This window comes from Globicephala melas, chromosome 13 (assembly GCF_963455315.2).
Source record: "Globicephala melas chromosome 13, mGloMel1.2, whole genome shotgun sequence".
Classification (NCBI taxonomy): domain Eukaryota; kingdom Metazoa; phylum Chordata; class Mammalia; order Artiodactyla; family Delphinidae; genus Globicephala; species Globicephala melas.
In genome coordinates, this window is record NC_083326.1 from 62,804,092 (window position 1) to 62,829,519 (window position 25,428).

Genomic DNA, 25,428 nt, shown 5'->3' on the forward strand with positions numbered 1-25,428 from the left:
GAGCCGCTGTCCTGCCAGGCCCTGCTGGGCACTGAGAGAGGCCAGGCCGTGTTGCCCAATGCAGGGGCCGCCCTTGTTCTCCCTCGCTGGTGACAGAGGGTGACCTTTACAACGGAAAGACAGGTGGAGTCAAGACAAACGTTTTAATCCCGTGTCTACTAGAATGTTGGGTGAAGTTGAGTTCAGGGCAGTCCTGCCAGTTCAATTACCTTCCTGATGTGGGGAGGTGGGGACTACACCCCTGCCAGCCTCACCTGCTTAGTCTCGGGATCTGGGCAGACAACATGCACCCCGTCATTGCCTCCTGCCTGCTGGGGGATGTGTGGTCACCCCATACCATCACAGGACGGAACTCCGATCCCCTAAAGTGGACCCTGTACCACATTGGAAACTGTGGCCTCCTGGGGGATCGCGCCCCAGGCTGCTCCTGGTCCTTCCTTCTCAACGTCTCCCCCTCACCCCTGCAGGGCGGCAGTGCTATGACCTCCTGGTGATTGGCGGGGGATCCGGCGGCCTAGCCTGTGCCAAGGAAGGTACGTGTCCTGTGTCCTGCATCCCGCCAGCATGGCAGGGCCTCCAGGCTTCCGGGTCCCCTGGAGAGGGCAGTGGTGCTCTCCGGGCTGGGTGGGGATCCTCCTGAGCAGCTACGAGCTGAATGCATTGTCTCTGCATTTGGCCCACTCCTCCCCGCTGCAACCCCGGACAACCACTGATCTGCCTTCTCTCATTGTAGATTAGTTTGCATTTTCTAAAATTCTGTCTAAGTGAAATCATGCTGTGTGTATTCTTACTTTCCGGGCTTCTCCCACCAAGCACAATTATTTGGAGATTCATCTGTGTTGCTGTGTGTATCTAGAGTTCACGCCTTTTCATTACTGATAAGTATTCCACTGTATGTCTAGACCACGTTTGGTTGGTTCATTAGCCTGTGGATTGGGTTGTTCCAGTTTTTGGCTGTTGTGAACAGTGCTGCTATGAACATTCGTGTGTGTGTGTGTGTGTGTGTGTGTGTGTGTGTGTGTGTGTGTCTTTGTGTGGATGTGTGTTTTAAATCTCTTGGATAATCTCCTAAAAGTGGAACAGCTGGGTCATGTGGTGTATCTCTCATTTAGGTATTTTTTCATTTCTTTCAGCAATATTTTGTCATTTCAATATACAGGTCTTTCACATCTTATGTCAGATTTATCCCTAGTGTTTCATATTTTTAAAACAGCTTTACTGGGCTTCCTTGGTGGCGCAGTGGCTGAGAGTCCGCCTGCCAATGCAGGGGACACGGGTTTGTGCCCCGGTCCGGGAAGATCCCACATACCGCGGAGTGGCTGGGCCCGTGAGCCATGGCCACTGAGCCTGCACGTCCGGAGCCTGTGCTCTGCAATGGGAGAGGCCACAACAGTGAGAGGCCGCATACCGCAAAAAAAAAAACAACAACAAAAAACCCCAGCTTTACTGAGGTACAAGTCACACACCATACAGATCATTCATTTAAACTGCCTATTTCAGTGGATTTTATATTCACAGTTGTGCAACCATCACCACCACCAATTTCAGAACATCTCATCACCCCCAGGTACTCTGTACCCACTGGTAGTCACCTGTCTCCCTCCCCTCCTCAGCACCAGGCTACCACTAGTTTCCTTTCCGCCTCTATGGACTGGCCTGTGTTCTGGATGTTTCATAGAAACGTGTGGTTTTGCTCTCCCTCAGCATGATGTTTTTAGTGTTCATCTGTGATACAGCGTGTGTTAGTACTTCGTTCCTTTTTTAGGGCTGAATAGTGTGGATGAACCACATTGTGTTTATCCACTTGTCCGCTGGTGGATCTTTGGGTTATTTCTGCTTGGGGCAGTTATGAGTAATGCTGCTCTGAACATTTCTGCAGGTTTTGTATGGACGTGTGCTTTTATTTCCCTTGGGCAGATTCCCAGGAGTGGAATTGCTGGGTGATAGGGTAGCTCAAGGTTTAACCTTTTGAGGAGCTGCCAGACTATTTTCCAAAGTGTCTGCACCATTTTATATTCCCACTAGGAAGTGTGGGGTTCGAATTTCTCCACATCCTCGCCAGCACCCGTTACTGTCTTTTCTATCATAGCCCATCCTAAGTAGGTGGGAAGTAAGTGGTATCTCATTGTGGTTGACTTATAATTCCCTCATGGTTAATGGAGCATCTTTTCATGTGTTTATTGGCCATTTCTGTATTTATGGAGAAATGTCTATTTAGAACCTTTGCCCACTTTTAAGTTCGGTTGTCTTTTCATTATTGAGTTATGAGAATACACACACACGTATATTCTGGATATTAGATCCGTATCAGATGCATAATTCTCAATTACTTTCTCCCATCCTAGGGGTTATCTTGTCACTTTCTTGATGGTGTCCTTTGCAGCACAAAAGTGTTTAATTTTGATGAAGTCAGTTGATCTGTTGTTTCTTGTGCTTTTGGTGTCACATCCAAGAAACAGCCGATCCAAGGTCACAAAGACTTAGGCCTGTCTTCTTCTGAGAGCCTCACAGCTTCAGTTCTTACATTTAGGCCTTTGGGACATTGTGGATTAACGTGCAGACGTGGTGAGGTCATTGCCTCCGGGTTTGAGACATGCACCTTTCCATGTCACGGTCCCCCTTCAGGAGACACTCTCCCACCAGTCACGTTCCACTTCTACATGTTACAAACCCCACAGCACATTGTACAACTTTTGTTTAAACAGTGATCTTTTTTTTATACTGATTATTTTTTTGTTGTTTTTATTTTTATATATTTATTTGGTTGCGCTGGGTCTTAGTTGTGGCAGGAGGGCTCCTTAGTTGTGGCTCACTGGCTCCCTAGTTGTGGCATGCAAACTCTTAGTTGCGGCATGCACGTGGGATCTAGTTCCCCGACCAGGGAACGAACCTGGGCCCCCTGCATTGGGAGCGCAGAGTCTTAACCACCGTGCCACCAGGGAAGTCCCTAAATAGTGACCTTCTGAAGAGATTTCAGTGATAAGGAAAAAGCTAACACATCTGCCCATGTGGTTGTCATTTCTGGGGCTTCCGTTCCTTTCTGTGGATCTGAATTTCCACCCGGCATCATTTTCCTCCTACTGGAAGGACGTCCGTGAACATTTCTTGTCGTGTGGCTCTAGGGGTTATAAATTCTTTCAGCTTTTGTGAGTCTGAAGACATCTTTACTCTGCCTTCATTTTAAAAAGATATTTTCTCTGAGTATAGAATTCAAGGGAACAGTACAGCCGGCCCTCTGTATCCACAGGCTCCACATTCACAGATTCAACCAACCACAGATCAAAAAAATATTTTTTAAAAAATTCCAGAAAATTCCAAAAGGCAAAACTTGAACTTGCCGCATACTGGCAACTATTTATCATTTACACTGTATTTACAACTACTTACACAGTGTTAACGTTGTATTAGGTGTTATAATCTAGAGATGATTTAAGGTAAAGGTTACTGCAGATGCTGCACCATTTTCTATAAGGGACTTGAGCATCTGGCAGCTCCGGGTTGTCCCAGAGCTCATGAGAGCTCTTGCCATTGTGGATAGTTTCTATTCCTGTTTTCAAATTCACTAATAAAAGAGTGTGCGATGTCTACTCGACCATGAACCCCACTCAGTGCAGTATTCATCTCTACAGTTCAACTTGGGTCCTTTTTTCTATCTTCCATGTTACTTCTTGACTTTTTGAACATGTGGAATACAGTTAAAACACCTGTTTTACTTTTTTTCCCACTAATTCTGACGTTGGTGTCAGTTCTTGGTCAGTTTCCATTGACTGTTTTTCCCTTTAAGGGCTGTATTTTCCTGCTTCTTGGCGTGCCTGGTAATTTTTGTTTGAGTGCCAGACACTTTGGACTTTACCTTGCTGGTTTCTGGATATTTTTATCTTCCTAGAAATATTTCTGAGCACGTTCTGGGATGTAGCTGCAGACAGTTTGATCTTTTTGAGACTTCTGCTTAAGATTTGTTAGGCGCTCTGGTGCTGTGCCCAGTCTGGGGCTAATTATTCTCAACTGCTGAGGCATGACCTTCCTAATGCTCACCCAGTGCTCCAGGAGTTAACGTTTCTCCAGGCTGGCTTCTGGGAGCAGCACTGTCCCGGCCTTAGGTACTTTCCCCTCTCTCTCCTCTGTCCCAGGAACTCTCAGCCCGAGAGCCTGCTGGGCCCCCTCCATGCTGTGTCCTGCAGACTCTCTGGTCGCGGGGCTCACCTCGTCCCTTTCCTGTCTCTCAGAGATCGCTGGCCTTTGTTTTCGTTTATTCAGTTTCTTGAAACCATTATTTCACGTATTTTGTCAGGATTTTTGGTTATTTTGAGCAGGAGGCTAACTCTGGTCCCTGTTGCTCCATCCTGATCAGATCTGGGAGCCGGGCGTTGTTATGTCTGAGGTGTCCCCTTGGCCGGAGACTTCAGATCAAGCACTGGGATCCCATCTTGATTCAGTTGAATGAAATGGTTTTGTTAATGAAGACTTCTAAAATTTGGTTCTAATCTTGGTAGCTGGTAGCCATGAATCAAGCATGTTCTGTAGTGTTTCAAACACTCGTGGGCTCGTGACATACAAGTGGGGCGTGCCCTCGGGGCCGTCACGGCCAGGGACCAGGGCTGGCTGATGCAGTGCCACAGGCGAGCCAGCAGGAAGCCCGTGATTAGTCCTGACCTCAGAACCTGGGGCTTGTGGCTGGGGGAGCCTGCTGATAGCTGGGGGCTCCAGGCAAGGGTGCAGTTTGGAGCCCTGGTCTTGGGGCCTGGCTGACCTGAACCTGCCATTTGACCTCCGAGCTTCCATTTCCTCACCCTGAGAGGAAGCAGCAAACGTCCACCTGGGGGCTCTGACCAGCGTAGACCGAGGGCCACCCCACATGGTGTCTGGGGAAGAGAGGAGTAAGGGAAGGACTGGGGAGCGAGCCGGGGGCCTCCCTGTGATGCCTCCAGGGAGTGTGCTTGGGGTGGGCCCTGGGCCTGTGCTGGACCTGCAACCAGGTTGCGGGGGGGCGGGGGACGCATCCCAGCACTGCTCTGGTGGGTGGTGCAGAGCCTGAGGTCAGGAAGAGGTCGGGGTGCCCATCTAGGGGCAGCATAGCTGGGAGCAGAGGCAGTGGGAGACCCGGCTGCATAGCTCATGGGCGGCTGCTGGCCTGGTCCTTCCCCAGCCTTCTCTGGGCCTCATGGGCTCCTGGGGTCCCCGACCCTGAATCAGTCCCTGGTTGTACTCACCTGCCTGTTTCTCTGGTCCTTCCAGCCGCTCAGCTGGGGAAGAAGGTGGCTGTGGTGGACTACGTGGAGCCTTCCCCCCGAGGTAGGCAGCCCCTGCCGGGAGCCACGTGTCCTGGAGAAGGTGGGGGTTCACATACAGAGGGTGGCTGAGCCCTGGACTACTGCCCAGTCTCTGGACAGCGTCCTGCTTCTCGGGGAAGCTGCCATCACTGTAGGTTCCTCATCCTTCTCATTTAAACCAAGTCTGAATGCAACCGCAGCCGGCGCGTCCACACGGCAGGTTCACCTGGGCCGCGTTGGAGTTAAAGCAACTAAAAGGAATTGGAAACAGCTATAGAGCAGGGCTGGCCTGGCTCACCTGAACCCTGTGTGCTCTTCCCACCTCCCCAGGCACCCGGTGGGGCCTTGGCGGCACCTGCGTGAACGTCGGCTGCATCCCCAAGAAGCTGATGCACCAGGCGGCGCTGCTAGGGGGCATGATCTGCGACGCCTCCCACTACGGCTGGAAGGTGGCCCAGCCCCCGCACGACTGGTGAGGGCACGTGGGGGACGGCCGATCCCATCAGCCTCGCAGGAGCTGTGGGCGCGATTCTCACCTGGGGGCACCTCTGGGCCCCCAGCAGTGGGCAAAGTCTAGAGACGTTTTTGGTGATCTCCACAGTGGGGGCTGCACATCCCCTGGGTGGAGCCTGAGACGCTGCCACTTGCCCCACGGCGCCCAGGACACCCCTGGAAGGACGCTCGGCCCAAAGTCTGCAGTGCTTCAGGCCTGGCGGGTGGCGCATGGTCCGCTTGGAGCCCCTCGGTCTGAAGCCCCAAACCTGGCCCGGGGGCAGCAGCCGTGGGGACAGACATCACCTTTACCACCTTGAGAAACCCCTCTGCCTCTGGGCATTTCTGTTAAGGGCTGTTTGCCTCTAATAATCTGTGGCGGGACCCGCAGCTGACACTTGTGTGGTGGCTTTAAGCATCGTGCTTTGTGTCAACAGGGGGAAAATGGCAGAAGCCGTTCAAAACCACGTGAAGTCCCTGAACTGGGGGCACCGGGTCCAGCTGCAGGACAGGTACTGACGCCGCGCTAGGCTCTGGGCAGGTCCTGGGGCACATGAGGACTCCCCAGGAGGAGGAGGCGTGAGACCCGGGTTAGAAAGCCCGGCCACCCTCGCCCCTCGCAGTGCCTGTTATCCTCACTGTCCCCTCCCTGCTGGGCACCCCCCTCACCAGCAGGAGGTCCATGGGTGTTTTGGGGGGAGGGTAACTGGGTGCATGTGGGGGCCTCCCCTTCCTGGTGGAGGGTGTCCAGGTGACAGGACTGACCTCGGGGGAGGCCCGGCCACCTCCGTCCTCACACACCAGGGCTGAGCTTGGGCCCTTAAGACGCCCCTGCATGGCAGCTGTGGTCACCACGTACCGAGGAACCCTGGGGAGACAGCAGCCGCGCCCCATGCTTCCCGGTGCGGGTCCGCACACTCCTTTTGCCCCTCGTGAGCCGTGGGTGGCCCGAGCTCACATTGTAGCCATCTGCCTAGTGCTCCCTATTTAATCCTGAGGTGATGCCTCATTTGCAGAGGAAATGTTTGAACATCCTATTTTTATTTTGCAGAAAAGTGAAGTACTTTAACTTCAAGGCCAGCTTTGTCAACCCACACATGGTTTGTGGTGTCTCAAAAGGTGGGGAAGAGGTGAGCGCCCTCCTCCCGGGGCCCCTGGGGCAGCACGGGCCAGTCCGTGGGTCAGTCTGTGGCCCAGGTGGGTGGACCTCAGCTCTGCTCGGTCTCAGTGCTGTCCTTGGAGATCAGCGCTGCTGGGATTGATACGACGTTCCTCTGGGCTGAGGCCAGTCTAATTCTTTGTGAAGGAGGAAGTGACCACGCCAGGCTGCCCGCTGCTCGGGCGGCTGCAGCCCTGCAGGGGTTTGCGGGGATTCCAGGAGACCTTACCACCCGTGCAGTCCTGTGTAAACTGTGAAGTGCTTGGACTTAGAGGCTCTCCTGCCAGTGTCTGGGGCTGCTGCCACAGGGTCCATACTGCAGGGCAGAGGCTGTGATGGGGAAGCTGGTGGAGCCCTCGAATGGGGACTGCAGGTTACCTGGGTGACTGTGGCTTTCTCGGTTTCTTCTCAGACTCTGCTTTCGGCCGACCACATTGTCATCGCCACCGGAGGGCGACCAAGGTACCCCACGCACGTGAGTGTCCTCAGGAGCCCCCACCCCCCTACCCCGTTCATGGTCTGGTGACATGCACCTCCCACTCGCCCCTGTCCTCCAAGTGGCCCTGTGCTCACAGCTGTCACTTTCCACTGCCCGTGCTCTCGAGTGCCCTCTGCTGAGCCAGGTTCCCACATCCCCACTTGGCTGAGTCCCGAGAGCGGCTCAGCTGCTGGGCCAGCCCCCGCCTGCCCTCTTCCTGTCCCCACATCACTTCTCCTCTATCTCCCTTGTTGATTCCTCCTTTTTAGCCTCAGAATGTTGGAGCCTTTGGGACTTAAGCCTGGTTCATCCTCCCCCAAACCCAAATCTTGTTCTTTAGTTGATGTGAAACTCACATACCATAAAATGCACCCTTTCAAAGGGTGCAGTCCAGTGAGTTCCAGTTTATTCAGAGTCGTTCACCCGTCGGTCCCACTACTGAATCTCAGAATGTTTCATTCGCCCAGAACGAAACCCTGGCCCCATCAGCCGTCGCTCCTGCCCCCCTCCCCCGGCCCCAGAAGCCTGCTCTCTGTCTCTGTGGATTTGCCTGTTCTGGACGTTTCACATCAGTGGGATGAGATGCATGGCCTCTTTGACCAGCTTACGGCTGAGTGATGTTCCGCGGTGGGTGTGACATTCTGTTGTCCGCTTGCGTGGTGGACCTCTGGGTTGTTTCCACTTTGTTATGAGTGATGCTGCTGGGAGCTCATGTGGATGCGAGTTGTCACTTCTCCTGGGCAGACACCTGGGGGTGTCTGGGGGTGGAGGTCCCAGGCCCCCAGGGCGGGGGGGCAGCCTCACCGTTTACATCCCCACCTGCAGTGCGTGGGGTTCATCCTTTTTGGTTTCTTCTCGTGTCTTGTGATGTTTTACTGAAAAGTGATCATTTCAAACAAAATGACATGTTCACTCTGGAAGCTAGGATCTCCCTCCACTTTGGGATTTCGTTTATTGCTGCTTGTCTGTTGGGTGATTTTTCTGGACCGATTTTGTAAACTTTTTATTCTGTGTCCTGTGAGGCTACTGAGGTCTCTGCTCAGTGGCCAGCCAGTGACTGGGCAGAGATGTGCTTAAACACCAGACCCAGGAAGTCTCCCCGTCTTTGCGAGGCTCCCCACCCTCAGTGCTCAGCCTGGTGGGGGGCGCTCTGCCTGCGCCCCCACCACCTGCTTCTGCGGGGCCTGGAGGCCAGTGCTCAAGGCCGCCCCAGACCCAGACATAGGCCCAGACAGGTGGATGGGGAGGACCAAGGGCGTGGTTCTGCTTCCTTGCAGACTCTTAAATCTGAACCTCCGTCCAGTTCTGTGCTTCCACTGGAAACAGGAGCTAGGAGGGTGCCAAGGCAAGTGCCCACTCCAGTCCTCAGACCGTGACGTGGCCCCTGCCGCTGTCAGCCCAGCAAGAGCAGCCTCCAGAGGGGACCAGACAGCTGTGCCAGGTGGCCCTGGGCAGGATGTGTGGCTCCGTAGGAGGGGAGGGCTCTTGTTCCAGTAGCCACACAGACAGGGGTCAAGTGGTGACCATTAGTGATCCTTCACCCACAGCTGGGCCCACATTGGCTCCACTCAAAGCCCCTGATGGCCGAGGTCAGTTCCTGGGACCCAGAGATCAGCTCAGCTCCACCCTACACGTGGCTGCCAGAGTGCCTGCGAGGAGACTGGCCCGGCCTCTCCCTGCTGTCCGCTTGCCTGAGGGGCGGTGGGGGGTGGGTGAAGTGGGAGCCTCGGGTCCTGGGGAAGCCGCTCAGTGGCCACTCTGCTCTTGGCTGCCCGCCCCGGAGCCTGCCAACACTTTTTGTGTTTTAGTCCCTTTGATATCCAGACCTTTCGATCTTCTTGAGCAAACTTAAGAAATTCCTGACTTTATTTTTTTTGCCAATTGGAACCGTAAACTGTTTGAAATCCGTTTCCTCTCTCCCAGCACATCTGACTCTCAGGGGCTATAGAGAGGACGTGTCCTGTGTCCCCCACCTGCTGGGGTATGGGGTGACCTGGACAACTCCCGGGCACAGGGCCCACCATGCTGTCCCTCAAGGGCCCCCGGTTGGTCGCATCCAGCCTCCAGCCTGGCGCCCTGGGAGCCGGCCCACCCCGCTTCACCCCTTGCTCCCCACAGCCCTGGGTCTGGATCTGGGGGGAATCCTGGAGAGCAAGAGGAAGGAGCAGCTGCCCCGGGCCCCCAAGGGAGCGGCCGTATCCCCTGTCCCAGAGGCCGCACCCGAGGAGGTGCAGCCACATGTGGGCAGGTGGTTCTGGCCCAGTTGTGTCTACAAACTGGGCGTCCTCAGAGGGAGCCCCGGGGGCAGCCGGGGACGCAGGCCTCACATTGACCCTTTTCCCGGATAGATCGAAGGTGCCTTGGAATACGGGATTACGAGTGATGACATCTTCTGGCTGAAGGAGTCCCCTGGAAAAACGTAAGGCCTGGGGGTGCCCAAGGGGCCCCACTCCCCTGTGCACACAGCCAGGCGGGGAGCACATGCTACTGCCCCTCTGTAACGCATTCTTTCCCACCTACCTGAGGGAAGGGCAAAAAGCCTGGCCCTGTGCCCATTTGGGGCTGACACTCTCCCAGGACTGAGTCACAGTGCGTGGCCGTTATTGTCTGGGGCGCAGGTTTTCACCAGGGTTCCCAGGAGCCGCAGGTCCCAGTGGGTCCTCAGGGCCATCTGGGTATGCGGGTAGGTGGGTGGGCCCTGGGGGAAAGCCCTGGTCCCCCTCCGGCTCCAATTGAACGTCCCCGTTTTCATCTGTTTGTCACCTGGGCTTCCCTGAAATCAGCAAAGGCTCGGGCTGCCAGAAACCAGAGCCCACCTGTGAAGCCAGGCCCGCAGCGTGACTGGCACCCCCGTGGCCAAGGGCTGGGTTCACTCCTGGCATGGGGTCCGGGTCTGGGTGCTGCTGCCAGGGCACTGAGGAGACCTCATGCTCGCAGGGACCATAGAGGCCACCAGAGGGCGACAGAGGCTTGGCTGTCACAGTGCTGGGCTGCGGGGGACCAGCTGCCGATGGCCCGAGGGCATGCCCCGGGGTGGGCAGGCGTGTGCAAGTGTGCATGTGTCAGCATGGGTGAGGGTATGTATGTGTACATGTGAGCACGTGTGTGAACACGTGAGCACATGTGTGAGAGCTTGCGCGTGTGCTCGTGCCGCGCTCTGCTTGTCCCTGCTATCCCAGCCTCACGAGGTGTCCTTTTTCAGGGCTGGGCACGGCCCCTGGCATGGGGGTGGCTTGGTGTGACCTCCCACCACTCGCGGCCACCTCTTTGTGAAAGGCTGCAGTGAAAACCCCGACGTGCGTCTTCTTGTTGTCTCAGTGTTTCTTATGTGTCGTGTGCACGGTCAGGGCTGTGTCCACAGTAGAGAACTGCGGTCCCGGCTGGGCGCCTGTGCTGCTCTCCCTGCCTGATGCTGCCTCGGCATTTCCATGGGGCCTGAAGGGAAGGGAGCCTCTCCTGCTCCCTGTGGGGGGGTGGAGGGAGCACAGCCACTTCTATCTGCGGTCAGGCTCCTGGCCCTGGCCACCGCTTCGCCTCCCACAGGGCCCCCAGGCTGTGGTTGGTGCTTCGACTTGGCAATAGTTGTTAATTTTCCTGATGTCACATTTATCACGTTTTCTCTTTACGCCATAGTATCTGGGTTATTTGTTGTTTTGTCTCTGACTAGTAGGTTAAATGTGGCCTGGTTTCATTTGCATTTGCTATTATGTGGTCTTTTGTGTAATTATTGGCCGTTTAAAATTGAGTGTGTAAGTTGTGAGTGTGTGTCTGTGAGTGAGCGTGTGTCTATGTCTGTGAGTGTGAGTGTGTGTGGCTGTGAATGGGGGCTGCTCGCTCCTGGGCCTTCTCTCTGGCTTTTCTCTTTCTTATCTTCCCGCGGGTTTGCTGTCAGGGCTGAGATCCCGTGTTGTTTACAATTGCAGATTTTCTCAGCTTGTCCTTTCAATTCATGTAACATACAAATGTGACATACAAATGTTTTGGTCTTATTTTTTTTAAGTGTAGCTTAGGCTCTTTTACACTTAATGGCTGTTAGATTTATTGCATGTTCAGGAGGGCCTTTCCCCACCAAAATCTTTGACAAAAGCCCTGGATTTCCTGTGGGTCCCAGGGCCTTGGGGCGTCTGCAGCACATCTGTGGCAGAGACGGGGTCCCATGCGTCCACCACCAGCCCCTCCCACCAGCCTGGAAGCTCCTCCAAGCAGAGCCCAGTCCTGCTCTGGCGCTGATTTGGGGTCCCTACCGCTGCGCAAGTGCCCAGCGTGGTCTTCAGACCTGCGTAGTTTTCTTGCGCATTGATTTCTCTGGGTCACTGAGGCACTTTGCCAGCCTCTCCGAGGTGGACTGTGGAGACCGTGGTGCCGATGGCCTTCAACCTGCGGCCGCCTGGACACTGGCTCCCCGCTCTGTGCTTCTGGCCTGGCCGAGGCCACCCGTGTGGCCCGGTAATCTCCGCCCATCAGCGAAGGCCAGCAGTTTCTGAATCTTGGTCTTTTCTTAAATTAGTCCCTGTGTGTTTTATTTTCTCTTGTTTGCTATTTCCCCGTTACATTTTGAGAGCCAAGTCCACCTCCAGGGGGGCCGGTGTTTGGCGGCTCTCACTGCCCACTGCTCACCGGAGGCTGGTGTGCGGAGAGGCCGCACAGGCCGGAAGGAGGCCCGGGCGCAGGGGCCCCGCGCAGCTGCCCCCAGTGACCACGTGCTGGGGCAGCGGCCTGCGCGGCCAGGAAGACAGCCCCAGATATTGGGGTCAGGAAAGTGTTTATTTTCTTCAGAAAAAAAAACGTTTAGAAGACTTTTTTTAAAAAAGCTCTTTCGTTTAGAAGGAATCTAGGTATGTTATTGTTTAAGGAAAAAAGTGTTTGCAATGTATCAGTCACCCGTTCCATTCTGAGCATGATTTATGTGAGGAAATGGTTTTTTTAAAAATTAAGCTGGAGATATATCCCTGTACGATGCTTCTGTGAAACGCAGCTTTTGTGCGGAGCTGTGGATGCAAGTTGTAACAGTGTGATACGGGAGTCAGTGTTTACTCCTTACATTCCTGCCCGCAGTCAAAATAAGCCCGAGGGTCTACAGTAGCATTTCTGTATTTTATCAGCTTGGGCTGGGCCGGGGGGGCCTCTGCTCACACTCTGAGGGGCTGTTTCTGCCAGATTTATTTGCCTTATAAATATTCCCCGTGTTTATTTTAACTCGCCTTTAAAATGGAGCTGAAATGAATATGGACCCCAGGGCTGCCCCCGGCCCTGGAGGCCTCCCGAAGCCGGCCAGGACCTTCCCACTTGGCCCCGGCCAGGAGGCCAGCCGGCGGCTGAGGGTGCCCAGTGTGCCTGGCCTCGGCCTGCAGCGGTGGAACCTCCACTAGCCGGCTCCCAAGGGCCCATGGGCTCCGTGGCGTCCTGTCTTCCTCCCCACGATAGGGTGCGGGCCACGGCTGGCGGCTCAGGGACATCTGCATGAGACTGGGTGGCCAGCAGCTCAGGCCTGGAGAGCCGGCCCTCAGCCTCCGCTGTTGCCCCACCCGCCTTTGCCCCCGAGGGTCTTGGTGCTTTCTGGACATCCTGTGTCCAGCTGCTCCTGGGGGCCCCGAGCTCTGTGGCCCCAGCATTTCCTGTGCTGGCGGGACAGCTGCAGGGCCCCCACGCTGTGTGGGTGCACCCCCGGGGAGCGGATTGGGGCCTTCAGACTCAAGAGGCAGGTGGAGAGCTCTTTAAGCTGGGGCTCCAAGGCCTGAAGGAAGGCTTTGTTTCTGCTTCCTCCCCCTTCAAACTTTAAGGAGAGAGCCAGCCCTGTGATCAGGCTAATCCCACGGCAGTTACACCTTGGAGTACAGTGTTTGCAGCACTGAAGGGCACACAGGGTGGCTCCCCGAACACACACACAGCTGAGTGGGGCTCTGGGTGCAGGTGGAGCCCCCGTGGGGTGTCCTGCTGCAGTGTGAGGCCGTGTGTCCAGTCCTCAGAGGTCCCGCTGCCCCAGGTCCTCCCTTTGCCGGCAGGGCCTGCCGTGGGCACTGTGCCTTGGCACCAGCCTCAGCCCCACCCAGGCTGGGGTCTCCTAGGTGGCCGGCAAAGCCCATCTGCAGCTTCAAACCTGCCAATAAAAACGCAGCGTCCCTTCAGGGCTGCCTGCACCCCACCTGCAGGCGCCAGCTCCGTTTTTGCTGTTTTCTTACTCCAGTCTATTTGAAGGGAGTTCTCTGGTTGAGACCTTGAATCCTGCATTTTTCGAAGAATAATACTTATTTGATGAATTGGGGGCAGGGTGGTTTGAAAACCAACACTGTTGACCGTCTTTCCTCTTGGAGACAAGATGAGGCCCAAGGTGACCATCAGGGCCACTGGATGCCTGCCCGCTCTGAGGTTTCAGCCACCCATGCTTGGTCAAGGACGCCCACTGAGGCCCGGCCTGGCTGGTGCCTATCCCCCAGATGTGCCCTCTGTTGGCGGCTCGGAACCAGTAGCCTGGGGCTGGGGGTACCATGACCTGGAGGTGGGAGTGGGGGGCCCACCCCGCCTCCCTACCCTGCTCCCTGCAGGGCTTGAGGAGGTGCCCAGGGGCTGCAGGAACAAAATGCTTTTGCCAAAATCAGGAGACCATGTTGCTGCCTTGCCTGGAGCTGGGCTGTGGGCTTCAGGCTGCAGCCACCGCCCCCCCCCCCAAGAGGGTCTGCTCTTCGGAGACAGGAAGGCTCGGACGAGCAGGACAGCCCAGCAGGCGGGCAGTGGGCTCCCTGGCACCTGCATGTCACGGTTGCCCAGGCCATGGCCACCCTGAGTGGGAGCACAGGGCACTGTGAGGTCCACACAGATGCTCTTCATTGGTCCTTGCATTGGGGCAGGATGTTCAAAGCAGCTCAAGCCTGTTTGCATTTTAAGTAACTCGTAGTTTCATATTTTAAAGAAAGGCTTGTCCCCTCCCCCATACACGTCGAGACTGAGGGAGGGCAGATTGTGTAACGTTGAGTGTACCCACACGCAGACATGTGCATTGTGCCTATGTGTGTGTGCCTCACACGCTGAGCTCTCCCCACTCACCCTGCACAGGATGCCGGCACTCCTGTCCCAGCTCCTGAGAGGAAGCCGTATGCCAGTTGCTTCCCGCAGGGCACTGGCAACAGTATTCCCAGAGATGTGCCGCTGTTTGAAATGGAATTATATCATTAGTACCTGCTGGGATCAGAGCTGACATTTGCTTATCCATCCTTGCATCACCTCCTCTCGTTCAAAGGCTGAGGGGTGATCTGACAAGCCCACCCACACGCCGCCTGGGCTGGCAGTCTCCACTCTGTGTTCAGTTCTGTTCATGTGTACACGTGTGCAAGTGTGTGTGTGTGTATGCACGTGTATGCATGCAGAGTGTGTGCAGCTGAATAACAGGAGAGGATCTGCTGGCTCCCAGCATCCTGTGTCCCTCTCCCTGGCTGCCCTTGCTCGGGGAGCTGACTCTCCCAGCCACAGGCCTGTGTGCAGTGGGGCTGGGTGGGCATGGGGTGGGCCGTCTGCCTGGGCCCCGTGGTCCCAGAGTGTTCTGCCCACAGACAGGGCTTCCAGGAGCCGCCCCACGTCTGGCGCCTCCCCGTCTGTTTCCAGCCTGGCTGCAGGAGGTCCAGAGGAACCCAAGGCAGAACTTTCCTTAGGAGAGAAGGAAAATCCTCCTGCTTCTTCTGACTGGGCTTCGTCCATGTTTGTCCCGCCTCCAGTCCCATCCCTGGGACGTGCTCTTTTGTCCCTGGCCACTCATTCCTTCGCCACCAGGCAATTTCCCAAACCAGCAGCTCTGTTTGTCATTCACAGCTGGAGCTCTGGGAAGTGGGTTTTGTACATTGGGACAGCCTGTTTGAACAGTTAGCCGCAGGGACTCTGCAATAGTGACATGTCAGCTGACAGGCGCCCTGCATGAAGGCTGCAGGGCCCCGTCCCCCTCAGAGCCCCAACAGGGACGGCTGCGTGCATCATGGCTGCCACGTGTGAGACTCAATTTCTCTCTCTCTGTCCATCTTTCTTACAGGTTGGTGGTTGGGGCCAGCTGTATCCTTTGCTTCGTGCAGGTGACAGACAGATAGACAGCTGTGTTCACCATCCTGAGAGTGGAAGCTTAGGCCCCAGGCCCACCTCCCCCCGTCACTGCACTCTCTCTCATGGGGCTTGCCCTCTGCCACCTGGAACCAGGCACTTACAGGCACTTACAGGCCCACTCAGGGCGGATGACCTGTGCTCGAGGGACAATTTGAGGTTGACCTTTGAGGCTGGGGCTTCCTGGAGGCTCTTCCTGAGTCACTCGCTGGCTGGGCAGCTGGACACAGCCGTGAGGCAGACGGTCCTCCCTGGAGAGCAGCCCCACTCAGGCCGGTTCCTTAAGAGGGAGCAGTAACACCAGGGAGGGTGGAGGGTGTGTCTGCAGGAAGATGGAGACACTGAGGTCTGGGCACGTCTCCTGTCCTTCACCACACAGGTCCCTTGGTTAACCTCCAGGGAGTCTGGACAGAGGCCCCGTGGAGGCAGAACCCGCCTGGCCTGTGGGTGCTGAAGGGAGCCTCCACCTTGCCCTGGAGGTGTGCTTGAGAGATGGGGGCGGTGGGGAGAGTGTTTCTGTAGCCAGTGTTGGAGACTCTTCTGGGCTGCTGGGGACTGGTGGAGACGGGGGCTGATGGCGGGGGCACCGGGGGTCTTGCTGCCTAGCTTCCGTTAGCGTTCCTTAGCCTGCTCTGGCAGACGTGGCCCTGGAGTGTGCTGGCTTCCTCACTGGGCTCGGCCTGGATACCACTGTCATGATACGCAGTGTCCCTCTCCGGGCCTTCGACCAGGTAATGCCGGGCCGGTGTCCCCTCCACCTGTGGCCCCCCTGGGCAGGTGCAGGTGTGGGCTGGGAGCGAGGTCTCAGTCTTTAGAAACTGGCCCTTGAGTCGAATGAGGAGATTGTTGGCAAAATAAACACCTGCCAGCCTATTGCAGCAAGGGTCAGCACGTGGGGAGCGTGGCAGGGACCAGAGGGACACTGTGGGCACGCTGGCCAGCTCACGGGCCGTGAGGTCAGGTCACCCAATAGTAAGCAGCCGGTGGGCAGAAGTGCTGTCCTGGCTTCCTCGCTGAGCCCCCTGAGGTCCGAGGAGCTCCACTATCCAAGGGTAGCATGGACAGGGAGCAGGCGGCAGCTGGTGAGGCCCTGGGTGACCGTCACGGGAGATGGTGGCCCGGCCACCATGGACTGGAAAGACGTGATGCTGAGCCAGGCCACTGCAGCCTCGCCACCTCCCCGTCCACCGCACGGGGCAGCACCGGCCCTGGGGTGCAGACTCTCTCCCTGATGGTGGATGTGCCCACATAATGAGCGCGTGGAGTTTTTTTAAACCAAAAACCCTCCGAGGAGATGTCACTTTAAAATCCAGGTCTGGGTTGTCATTGTCAAGACACCAGGCTCCCGGTGCCCTGCAGAGATGGGCACTGTCCATTGCACAGCTCTGGGGCAGTGCACCCCTCGGTCCTGTCACCTGCTCAGTACACACGCCCGAGCACCTGTCACGGGGACACATGTCCAGGGAAGGCCTCGAGCCTCATGCTGGACGCAGGTGGAGATGGGGCCCGAGAGGCAGAGGCCCGCAGGGACGTGGAGAAGGGGGCCGATGAGGCTGAGCTGGAGAGCCCGGTTGGCGGGTGGTCATGGTAGCAGGAGAGGGAGAATCTGCATGTGGCTGGCACACAGAGACAGTGGGGTCACCAGGCTGGAGTCGGGGGAGCGGGGGGAGAGCAGGCTCCAGGTGAGGCCTTGTAGCCTGCCCACCTGTTCCTGGGGCACGGACAAAGCTCCTCATGCTGGGGTGGCCCCTGAGTCAGGAGAGTTAAACAGTGACTTGTATTTTCTCCTGATGGCTTGTTCGAGCCCCCACCGTGGCCCTGGGGGCACAGCTGCCTGGGCTGGGAGGGAGGAACCCCCTGCAGCGCCTCCTCATGCCATGCCACCTCCCCTAGCAGTTCTTGGTGGGAAGCGGAGGTGCCCACCTCCACTCCCAGCTACCCCACTGCTGACGCCAGCCGGAGGGCCAGGCAGGCAGAGCCCGGGAGAAGGGGTGCGTCTCTGCCATTTCAGTGAAGACTCAGTTAACTAACATCTAAAGAGAGTCCAGAGATCACATGCACCCTAACCGAGGGGCTTGGGTCCTCAGATTTGGAGGGGGTCGGGGCGCCAGAGGCTCTCCCGGCTCGGCCCTCAGCTCCGTGGAAAGCAGGGCACTCGGAGCGGGGTGGCCTGTGTGAGGCATCCTGGAAGAAGGCGTGGGGCCCTGACCTCTTCCATTGGACAGACTCCCCTGGGGCCCCGGGTCTTTTCAGGCTGTAGGCCCAGGTCCTCTCCACAGGCCTCAGCAGTGACACTCCCACTGCTGCCCGGTCCTCAAGGCATGTCCTCTTGTGCTTTGCAGCAAATGGCTTCCTTGGTCACAGAGCACATGGCTGTTCATGGCACCCGAATCCTGAGGGGCTGCACCCCCTTGAGAGTGGAGAGGCTCTCAGACGGGCGACTCCAGGTCACCTGGGTGGACCTCGCCTCCGACAAGAAGGACACAGGCACCTTTGACACCGTCCTGTGGGCCGTAGGTAAGGATGCTTGGGACCCCGTGCTCCTACGCGCACTCGGGGACCAGGTGCTCCTACGCACACTCGGGGGACAAGGCGTACCGCCTTCCCCTCCATTGGGCATCTTGGCCCCCTTCTCGCCACTCCTGGCGCTCGTCACCCTGCTGGCTCTTGGGTGGGGGCTGGATAAAGGCCATGAGGCGGCCCTGACCAGCCTCGCTCCTCCTCCGTCCGAGCACACTGTGCTCTCCTGGTCTTTCTTCCCCAGCGCTCCTCGCACTGGAAATGAAAACCAAGGAAGAGCTGTGGATGGTGGGTCGCAGGCAGCTGGGTTTTCATCGGGGAGACTAGTTAGTCCTATGGGCGGTTTATCGAGGCCTCGCGTACATTTCCTACTAATTTTAAACCTTGGTGTAGATGTGTTTTTTTTAGTAAATTAGACTTGTTTTCCACCGTAGCTTCAAGATAGCTGTTTATAACATACAAACGATAACGGAGTTTTTACCTTTTTTAAACTGTTTTAACGTGTGAGTAACATAAAATTTACTATCTTGGGCTTCCCTGGTGGTGCAGTGGTTGAGAGTCCGCCTGCCGATGCAGGGGACATGGGTTTGTGCCCCAGTCTGGGAAGATCCCACATGCCGCGGAGCGGCTGGGCCCGTGAGCCATGGCCGCTGAGCCTGCGCGTCCGGAGCCTGTGCTTCGCAACGGGAGAGGCCACAACAGTGAGAGGCCCGCGTACCGCAAAAAAAAAAAAAAAAAAAATTTACTATCTTAACCATTTTTAAGTGCTCAGTTCAGTGATATTAAGTACATTCACACACCACCCTCCATCTCCAGAACTTTTCATCGTCCCAAATGGAAACTCTGTCCCCATCAGATAACCCCCCACCCCCTCCCAGGCCCTGGTCCCCACCCTCCTACTTTCTGTCTCTGTGACTCTGATGACCAGGTCCCTCAAGTGAGTGGGACCCTACAGTGTTTCCCTTTTTGTGTCTGACTTACTTCACTGGCATTGTGTCCTGGAGGTTGTCCGTGTCATAACCTGTGAAGGTGGGCAGTGCTGCATATGGCACACTAGGCTCATCTGGGCATTTGCCAGTGGACACTTGGGTTGCTTCTATCTTCTGGGTGTCTTGGAAAATGCTGCTGTGGACAGTGGCATGCAGAAGCCAGCTGCTGTTAATACGTGAACGTAATGGAGATGTGAACGTAATGGAGACGTGTAGCTTCTAGCCGGCTTCTTGTTGCTTCTGACGCGTCCCCCTGGCTGCCTTCAGCTCTGTGGGTCATCTCGTGTTGGGAGTGGGTGTCCTCCCGGCCTTGCCAGAAATCACACTTTGCAGATTTGCAAAGGCAGTGTCTAGTGATAGGGCAGAGGCCCCGGGCCTTTCCCAGCAGGCGTGGGCTGGCTGCCACCCTGCCTCCCGCTCCCCGAGAGGCATGGGTCCACCTGTTTGTGGGGGTGAAGGCCAAGCAAGTGTGGCCATGCAGAAACGGCTTGTTGGTGACCTTGTCGGGCACACTCCCTCCCAGGCTGGGCCCTCCCTGCACCCAGCTGCCCCCACAGAGAAGGGGAGAGTGGATTTGGGGGGCCCCTGCCAGGGCTGGGACGGTCAGCCTGGAGAGGAATGGGCTTTGAGGATGGAGCAGAGAGTGCAGGCGCTGCGAGGGGCTCCCCACAGAGGGGCTGCGGGTCCTGCTCCCGAGGGCGTGTGGGCTCACCTGCTGGGACACCCACCTGCCTTGGTGCCTGTGGCCCGTGGGCTTGGGACCCTTTTTCCTGATCTGTCAACTTGCATTTTAAACGTAGGGACGGTCAGTGTCTTCGTTCTCCCGTGTTTCCAGCCCATGGGTCTCTTCGTGCTGAGCCCGGTCACTCGTCCACAGTCTGGGCCTGGGCTCTGAGTCCGTGTGGTCGTCAAACTTGTTGTCCGGCTCCACAGCACTCGGCGAGTGTACCGAGCCCTCAGAGGGCCTGTCCCCCAGCGTTTGTCCACCCCGGCTTCCGAGGCCCCCACGTCCCCGGAGGTGGGCCCGGGCAGCAGTGCACTTCTGAGAAGCTGCGGTGCTTAGAGTAGTGGGAAATCAGAAAATGAAATAAACTCTGGAGGAGTCAGCAATTCACTTCTGAGGAACGAGGCAAAGATCTGAAATGCCCCGGAGTGAACTTACTGCCTCTTGACCAAGATCCGCTAGATTACCAGAGGAAATGTTCTTGACCAAATTGTAAAAGTAAATCTTACGTAGGTTTATTTTGATGAACGCTACTCAGACCCAGAAACATAAACTGATTGTTATTAATTTAAAATCCGTTCTAACTGGCGAGGTGGCTGGTTCCCCCTCCTACTCGCACCCCATCCTCCCGCTTGGTCCCCAACGCCTTTGTACTGAGGCGCCGGCCTGCACCCAGATGCCATCAGCTGAGCCCACGCTGCTGGCAGCAGCCAGAGGGTGAGGGGCTGGGCCCTCGGAAAGCCTCAGGGTCCTCCCAGCGTCCAGACGACCCTGGTGGGCGGCAGGCAAGGCCCCGGGAGCCCTCCCCAACTGGTTTTGTTTTCTGTATTTTCAAAAAGAGCATCCCCCAGACAGTCTGCCGGGCGTGATTGATGCTGGGGGTGGAAGCTTTTCACAGTCCTTGGCCTCTGACCTTGCTTTCCGAGGCGGCGCTGCGGTGGCGGGTTCCTGGCACGCCTCCTGGGTCTGCACGGGCAAGTGCTGGCGGGGCCACTGCTCCCGCCGGGTTTTGTAAACATTCAGGAACCATTTCCCAGTTTAACAACCGGGAATGTTCTCCGCCCGTTTACCAGGTAAGCCTTGAACCAAGCGTTATTTCTACTTGCAACAAAGGGTGATCCTGGAGGTCAAAATACAACGACCTGGGCGGCACGGCCGAGGAGGCAAAGAGCTCGCAGACTGTAGGTCTGCCCAGACGCCAGTGCTGCATCCACACCGTCTGGACTTGACGTGTTAAAAATGAAAAGGGAAAGATGCGCCTCGTGCCCTGTGGACGGTCCACGTGGACGGCCTTGGCCACAGCCGACGAGGCTCACAGATGCGGGGATGGGACGTGGGCCCTGCAGTCTGCCAGCCTCTTCCTCGGTGCAGCCTTGATCTCCACGTGGTGGATTAAACACATTAGCAGCTAAAGCAGTTAATTGCTGTGCAGGGGGCCGGCTCATTGTTTGTCTGTGAATCACCCACCCACACCAGGTGTCTTAGATAACAGGCTGGGAACTCGCAGGAGGAGGATTTCCTGTCTGCAGATGTGCCGATTACGGTGCTGAGTGAAGACAGTCAGCCCGCCTGCCGCAGGCTCGTGTTCACCCGCACAGTTAACCACTTGTGGCCTGGAGCCTGGCTGTGGTGGTGGGGGGGTGGGGGGTGGGAGCAGGACTGGCTGGCCCTGAGTGGACACCTCCGAGCAGGAGCCTTCAGCTTCCTCTTATTTTAAAGAATGGCTAGAGCACCATGACCTCGGAAAAACCAGGAGCTGAAACGGTCCCGGGCCCCTCAGCATCTCCAGCCTCCAGGGAAGGATGAAGGCTCTGGCACGTCCATCCCTGGGCCACAGGAGCCCTGCCCAAGTTGGAAGAGCCCACCCAGGTGGCCACTGTTACGGGGCCCAGAGTGCCTGCCTCGAGACAAGGCAGGGGGAGTCAGCCCCTGAAGCCATCTCCTCTTCCTCAGGCTTTGTCTTAGCAAAAAGCCATTGCCGTTTACCTGTGTCACGTTTGAGCCTCAAACATGGGAAAAGGGAGCTCGTGAGATCTGGCTCAGGACTGGAGGCCAGCTTCCCAGCAGCACCCAACGACCACACTGAAGCCCTTGGGCCCGAGGACACAGCCCCTTGTGTGGCTGTGTTCTCTTAGGTGGGGACCCCACAGTGGCCTGGCTGTGCCCCCTGGGAGGGTCGCCCAGGGTGGGTCCCTGCCTCCCGGCACTTTGCTGCCTGTGCACCCTCGCTGCAGTGTCTGACCACAGCCTGTGCTCACCATTCACACTCCTGCCGGCACTGAAATCTTCCCTCGTTGCACGATCCCCCTGCTCGTCGGGAAGTGTGCTCCAAGGAGGCATGAAGTTGGAGGGAATGCCCGTCTTCCTGTAACGGGAGGCAAGGGGCACGTGAGAGGACGTGTATCTGGTTGTCTGCGTCCCCGTGTGCTGAGGAGCAAGTAGCCATGACCAGCTGGTGGTTCTCCCAGTGCGACCAGAGGAGGCTGGACTGGCCCGGCCGCATCGAGCGCTCTCGGGCGCAATGCTGCCCTGGGCAGTCGGCGCTGGGAGGGAGGGCCATCCCAGCTTCGAGGCACCGGAGCTCACACAGTCCCCCCGAGGGACTCCGGCCAGCAGGCGAGGGGCAGCTCCAAGGGCAGGGTGTGTGGACATCGCCTCCAAGGAGGAAGCCGGGTGTCTGCTCGTATGTGGAGTTCTAGTGCTCTCGTCATTTGTAATAAGCACGGCAGCGAGTCACGTGGGTTTTAAGGAAGAAACTCTTTCAAGGGAAGAGAATCACGAGGATGCGTATAAATGAATGAAAAGGGCAGTATCAGGCATTCTCAAGAGGAGATACAGCTAATTTAACATGTGGCCAAAAAAACACCGAATTTTACTAGTAGTCAAAGAAGCGCAAATTCAATCCTCACAGTCCCCCCTCCACCGCCCTGCAAATGAGCAGAGCCCACTGCCACTGAGGAGGGGCAGCCCTGCCTGCGCCCCGAAGCCCCCCTGAGGGTGCCATCCTCATCCTGGGGGCCCACCAACCCCGTGCAGGGCGAGGAGCAGGCAGCCCGCGTGCCGGACAGGGCAGTGTGTGACCGTGACATGCAGGGTGACCGGGACGGGCCTCCACCAATCGTGGGAGGAGCACTACCTGCACACAAGGTGCGAGGGAGGCAGTCGGAGGATGACGTGACCGTTGCCATGTAAGCCCAGCCTGGGCCTGAGCTGGCGCCCGAGCGACCAGCCACTGGGTAGCCCCCCGGACCCCACACCCGTTCTCCATCTTCCTCTGGGGCTCTGGGCCTGAGCTGAAAGGGAGGGCATGACCCCCTGCTCTGAGCACGAGGGGGCAGCACGGCAGAGGGCGTGGGCCTGTCCCTCCCTGTGTGACCCCTGTTGAGGGCTTGCCCACCCCAGGCCTCACCCGCAAGGCCCAGCTTCCAAGCCCTGAGGTGCCCGCGGCTGCCCCTGGGGCTTCGCCTGCTCCAGCCCCTCCCTTCCTTCAGTCTTCATTCTGGAAGCGTCAGTGGAGTGCCTGCTGCATGCGGCCTGTTCTTCACTGTACTGCCCCGCACCCCCCATGAGCCATCCATTTATTCTTTTTACCAGTGGCTTGGCTCACACATCCCACATACTTTACAAGTTCATGTATGCAGAACGTCCTAAAAAATCCTGGCTTCAAAATGGACTGCAGAGGCCACCTAACTCCAGCATATGTTACCGTCTCCTGTTACTACTTTCAAATTTATCTTTATTTCCTTCGGGATCTGGGATATGGTTTGCTGGCATCTGCAAGGTGTGTAGTTACCATGGTTACCACAGGCGCAGGAGGAAGCACTCTTGACCTCCTGTGACCAGCCAGGCAGGGGTGCAAGGGAGAGCCTGGGACAGCATGGCCGGCGTCAGAGCAGCTGGTCCAAGTGCTGCCGGCTTTGCCCTTGGACTCTCCAGCCCCAGCCCAGAGTGTCACCGGGAGGCGCAGGGCCCGGGGGCCTGGGGAGGAACCTGAGGACTGAGCTATGAGCCCCTGCATAAGGGACTGTCGCCCACTAAGCCCATGCCCTCCAGTCCTGCCTGTGGGGCCAGCTCCCTCCTCTCTGGGAGCACAGTCCAGTCCCCTCCCAGGTGCCCATTGGGTCCCCAGGCACCTTGGCAGGATGCTGGGCAGGCGGCAGGTCCCACTCTGCACTCATGGGTCTCCATCAGGACCATAGGGCCAGTACTGGTGCCGTCAGAAGGTGGGGCCCTCCTGGCCTTGCACTACCCGTGTCCAATCTGACGGCGAAGGGCGCCAGCCCTCAGTCCCCGATTCCTGGGGCCGAGCCGAATGCAGAGGCCAGAGCCATCCGCTCAAGAAGCAGGCTTAGCTGAGCCTGTGTTTTGACTTCCCGCCAGGAGAGCAGCTGGAGACTTAAGGCTCCCCTCCCCGGGCTCCACCAGCCACCACCCGACCTCTGGGGCCTGAGCCATGGAAGCTGTGGGAACTGTGCCTTTGAAGCCATGCGTCCTGCCGTCGGAATCCCCCAGCCACGGTGACGGGGGCCACCCGCTGCCCCCCTGGGGTCGGGCAGGAAGAGTGGCCCTTGCCGCCCTGGCTCGACGAGGCCACATCGTCTGAACTGGGAGAGAAAGGGTGGTGAGGCAGCTCAGCTGTGACGGGGCGCAGGCTGTGAGCACACGGAGCCGGCAGTGCCTGGCACTTCCCCTTCTGGCCTCTCCCCCAAGAGCAGGGTTCGTGCGCTGACTGCCTGCAGGGATGGGTGGGTGTGCAGTGTAGGCCCTGGAGGTCTCGGAGCTGGGGCTGCCCGGGGAGTGGGGGGGTGAGGTTGTGCGCACTGTCTGCCTCCTTTGGGTCAGCTCGTGCGCCACGGGTGCTGGAGGAACGGCCGCTGCCAGATGTGGGGACACGAGGCCACAGCCTGGTGGCAGAGAGAGGTAAACCCACGTGGAGCACCGTCCTGCCTCGCACAAGCTGCAGGAGGGGTGTGTTGGTGGGGGCGGAGGCCAGCCCGGGGGACCACGTGAGGACCCTGAGACACCCCTGCCGGGAAATGCACACAGGGGATGGGGCCCCAGTGTCTGTGAGGCCTGGGTCCTGTTTCCGACTTCCCCTTGGGCTGATGCCTTCAGAGGCTGCAAGGTCCTGTCGGGCTGAGCCTGCGGCCATGCTGATCCTTCCTGTCCATCACTCCACCATGTGGCCTGGGGTACCTGGCCCCGCGGAGTCCGGCCCCTTCCGCGGGGAGGGGCTTAGGGATCACAGTCTGGGGCTGGGGGCACATCGCACTTGGTTGCTGCTGCTTCTACACCGTTTCTGTGGTCAGAGCCAGGAGCCTTGTATTTTTAAAAAATCATGAATTTCCAATTCAAAGTTGACGTTACGGAGTTTGAACCATCCTCTTTGAGTGACACGTAGGACCTGTTAGTATCTTCACTTGTGGGGACGTGACCCTCGGAGGTACAGTTCCAATGTGGGTTCGCAGGGTCTCCCGAGTTGTCTTTCCACGTGTTCTGTTACAATAGGCCCCTTTGTTTTAGGTTGTTTACACGTTATAGGGATTTTTTTCCACGTTTAATTTTACTTTTTGAATATGTATACGTATAAACTGTGTATATGATTTAAAGAAACAAAATTGTATCATAGGATGTGGTTAGGAGGGTCTTGTTGCTGACTCTCCATCCACCCCATTTCCTCCCCATTCCTGCTCCGTCCTTTCATTGAGTCTCTATGC

At 57.3% G+C, this 25,428-nt stretch overlaps 1 protein-coding gene across 4 annotated transcripts in view; it reads left to right on the forward strand.

The window, feature by feature from the left end:
- The window catches only part of TXNRD2 (thioredoxin reductase 2), a 36,803-nt gene that overhangs the window by 2,359 nt on the left and 9,016 nt on the right, over nucleotides 1-25,428 (forward strand). For all 4 annotated transcript variants that reach the window (XM_030836452.3, XM_030836451.3, XM_030836453.3 and 1 more), the window contains exons 2-11: nucleotides 468-533; nucleotides 5,236-5,292; nucleotides 5,601-5,742; nucleotides 6,200-6,274; nucleotides 6,814-6,892; nucleotides 7,334-7,396; nucleotides 9,748-9,818; nucleotides 15,414-15,433; nucleotides 16,118-16,209; nucleotides 17,821-17,995. In XM_030836452.3, coding sequence (XP_030692312.1) covers nucleotides 468-533; nucleotides 5,236-5,292; nucleotides 5,601-5,742; nucleotides 6,200-6,274; nucleotides 6,814-6,892; nucleotides 7,334-7,396; nucleotides 9,748-9,818; nucleotides 15,414-15,433; nucleotides 16,118-16,209; nucleotides 17,821-17,995 — 840 coding nt within the window. The remainder of the gene's footprint in view (nucleotides 1-467; nucleotides 534-5,235; nucleotides 5,293-5,600; nucleotides 5,743-6,199; nucleotides 6,275-6,813; nucleotides 6,893-7,333; nucleotides 7,397-9,747; nucleotides 9,819-15,413; nucleotides 15,434-16,117; nucleotides 16,210-17,820; nucleotides 17,996-25,428) is intronic.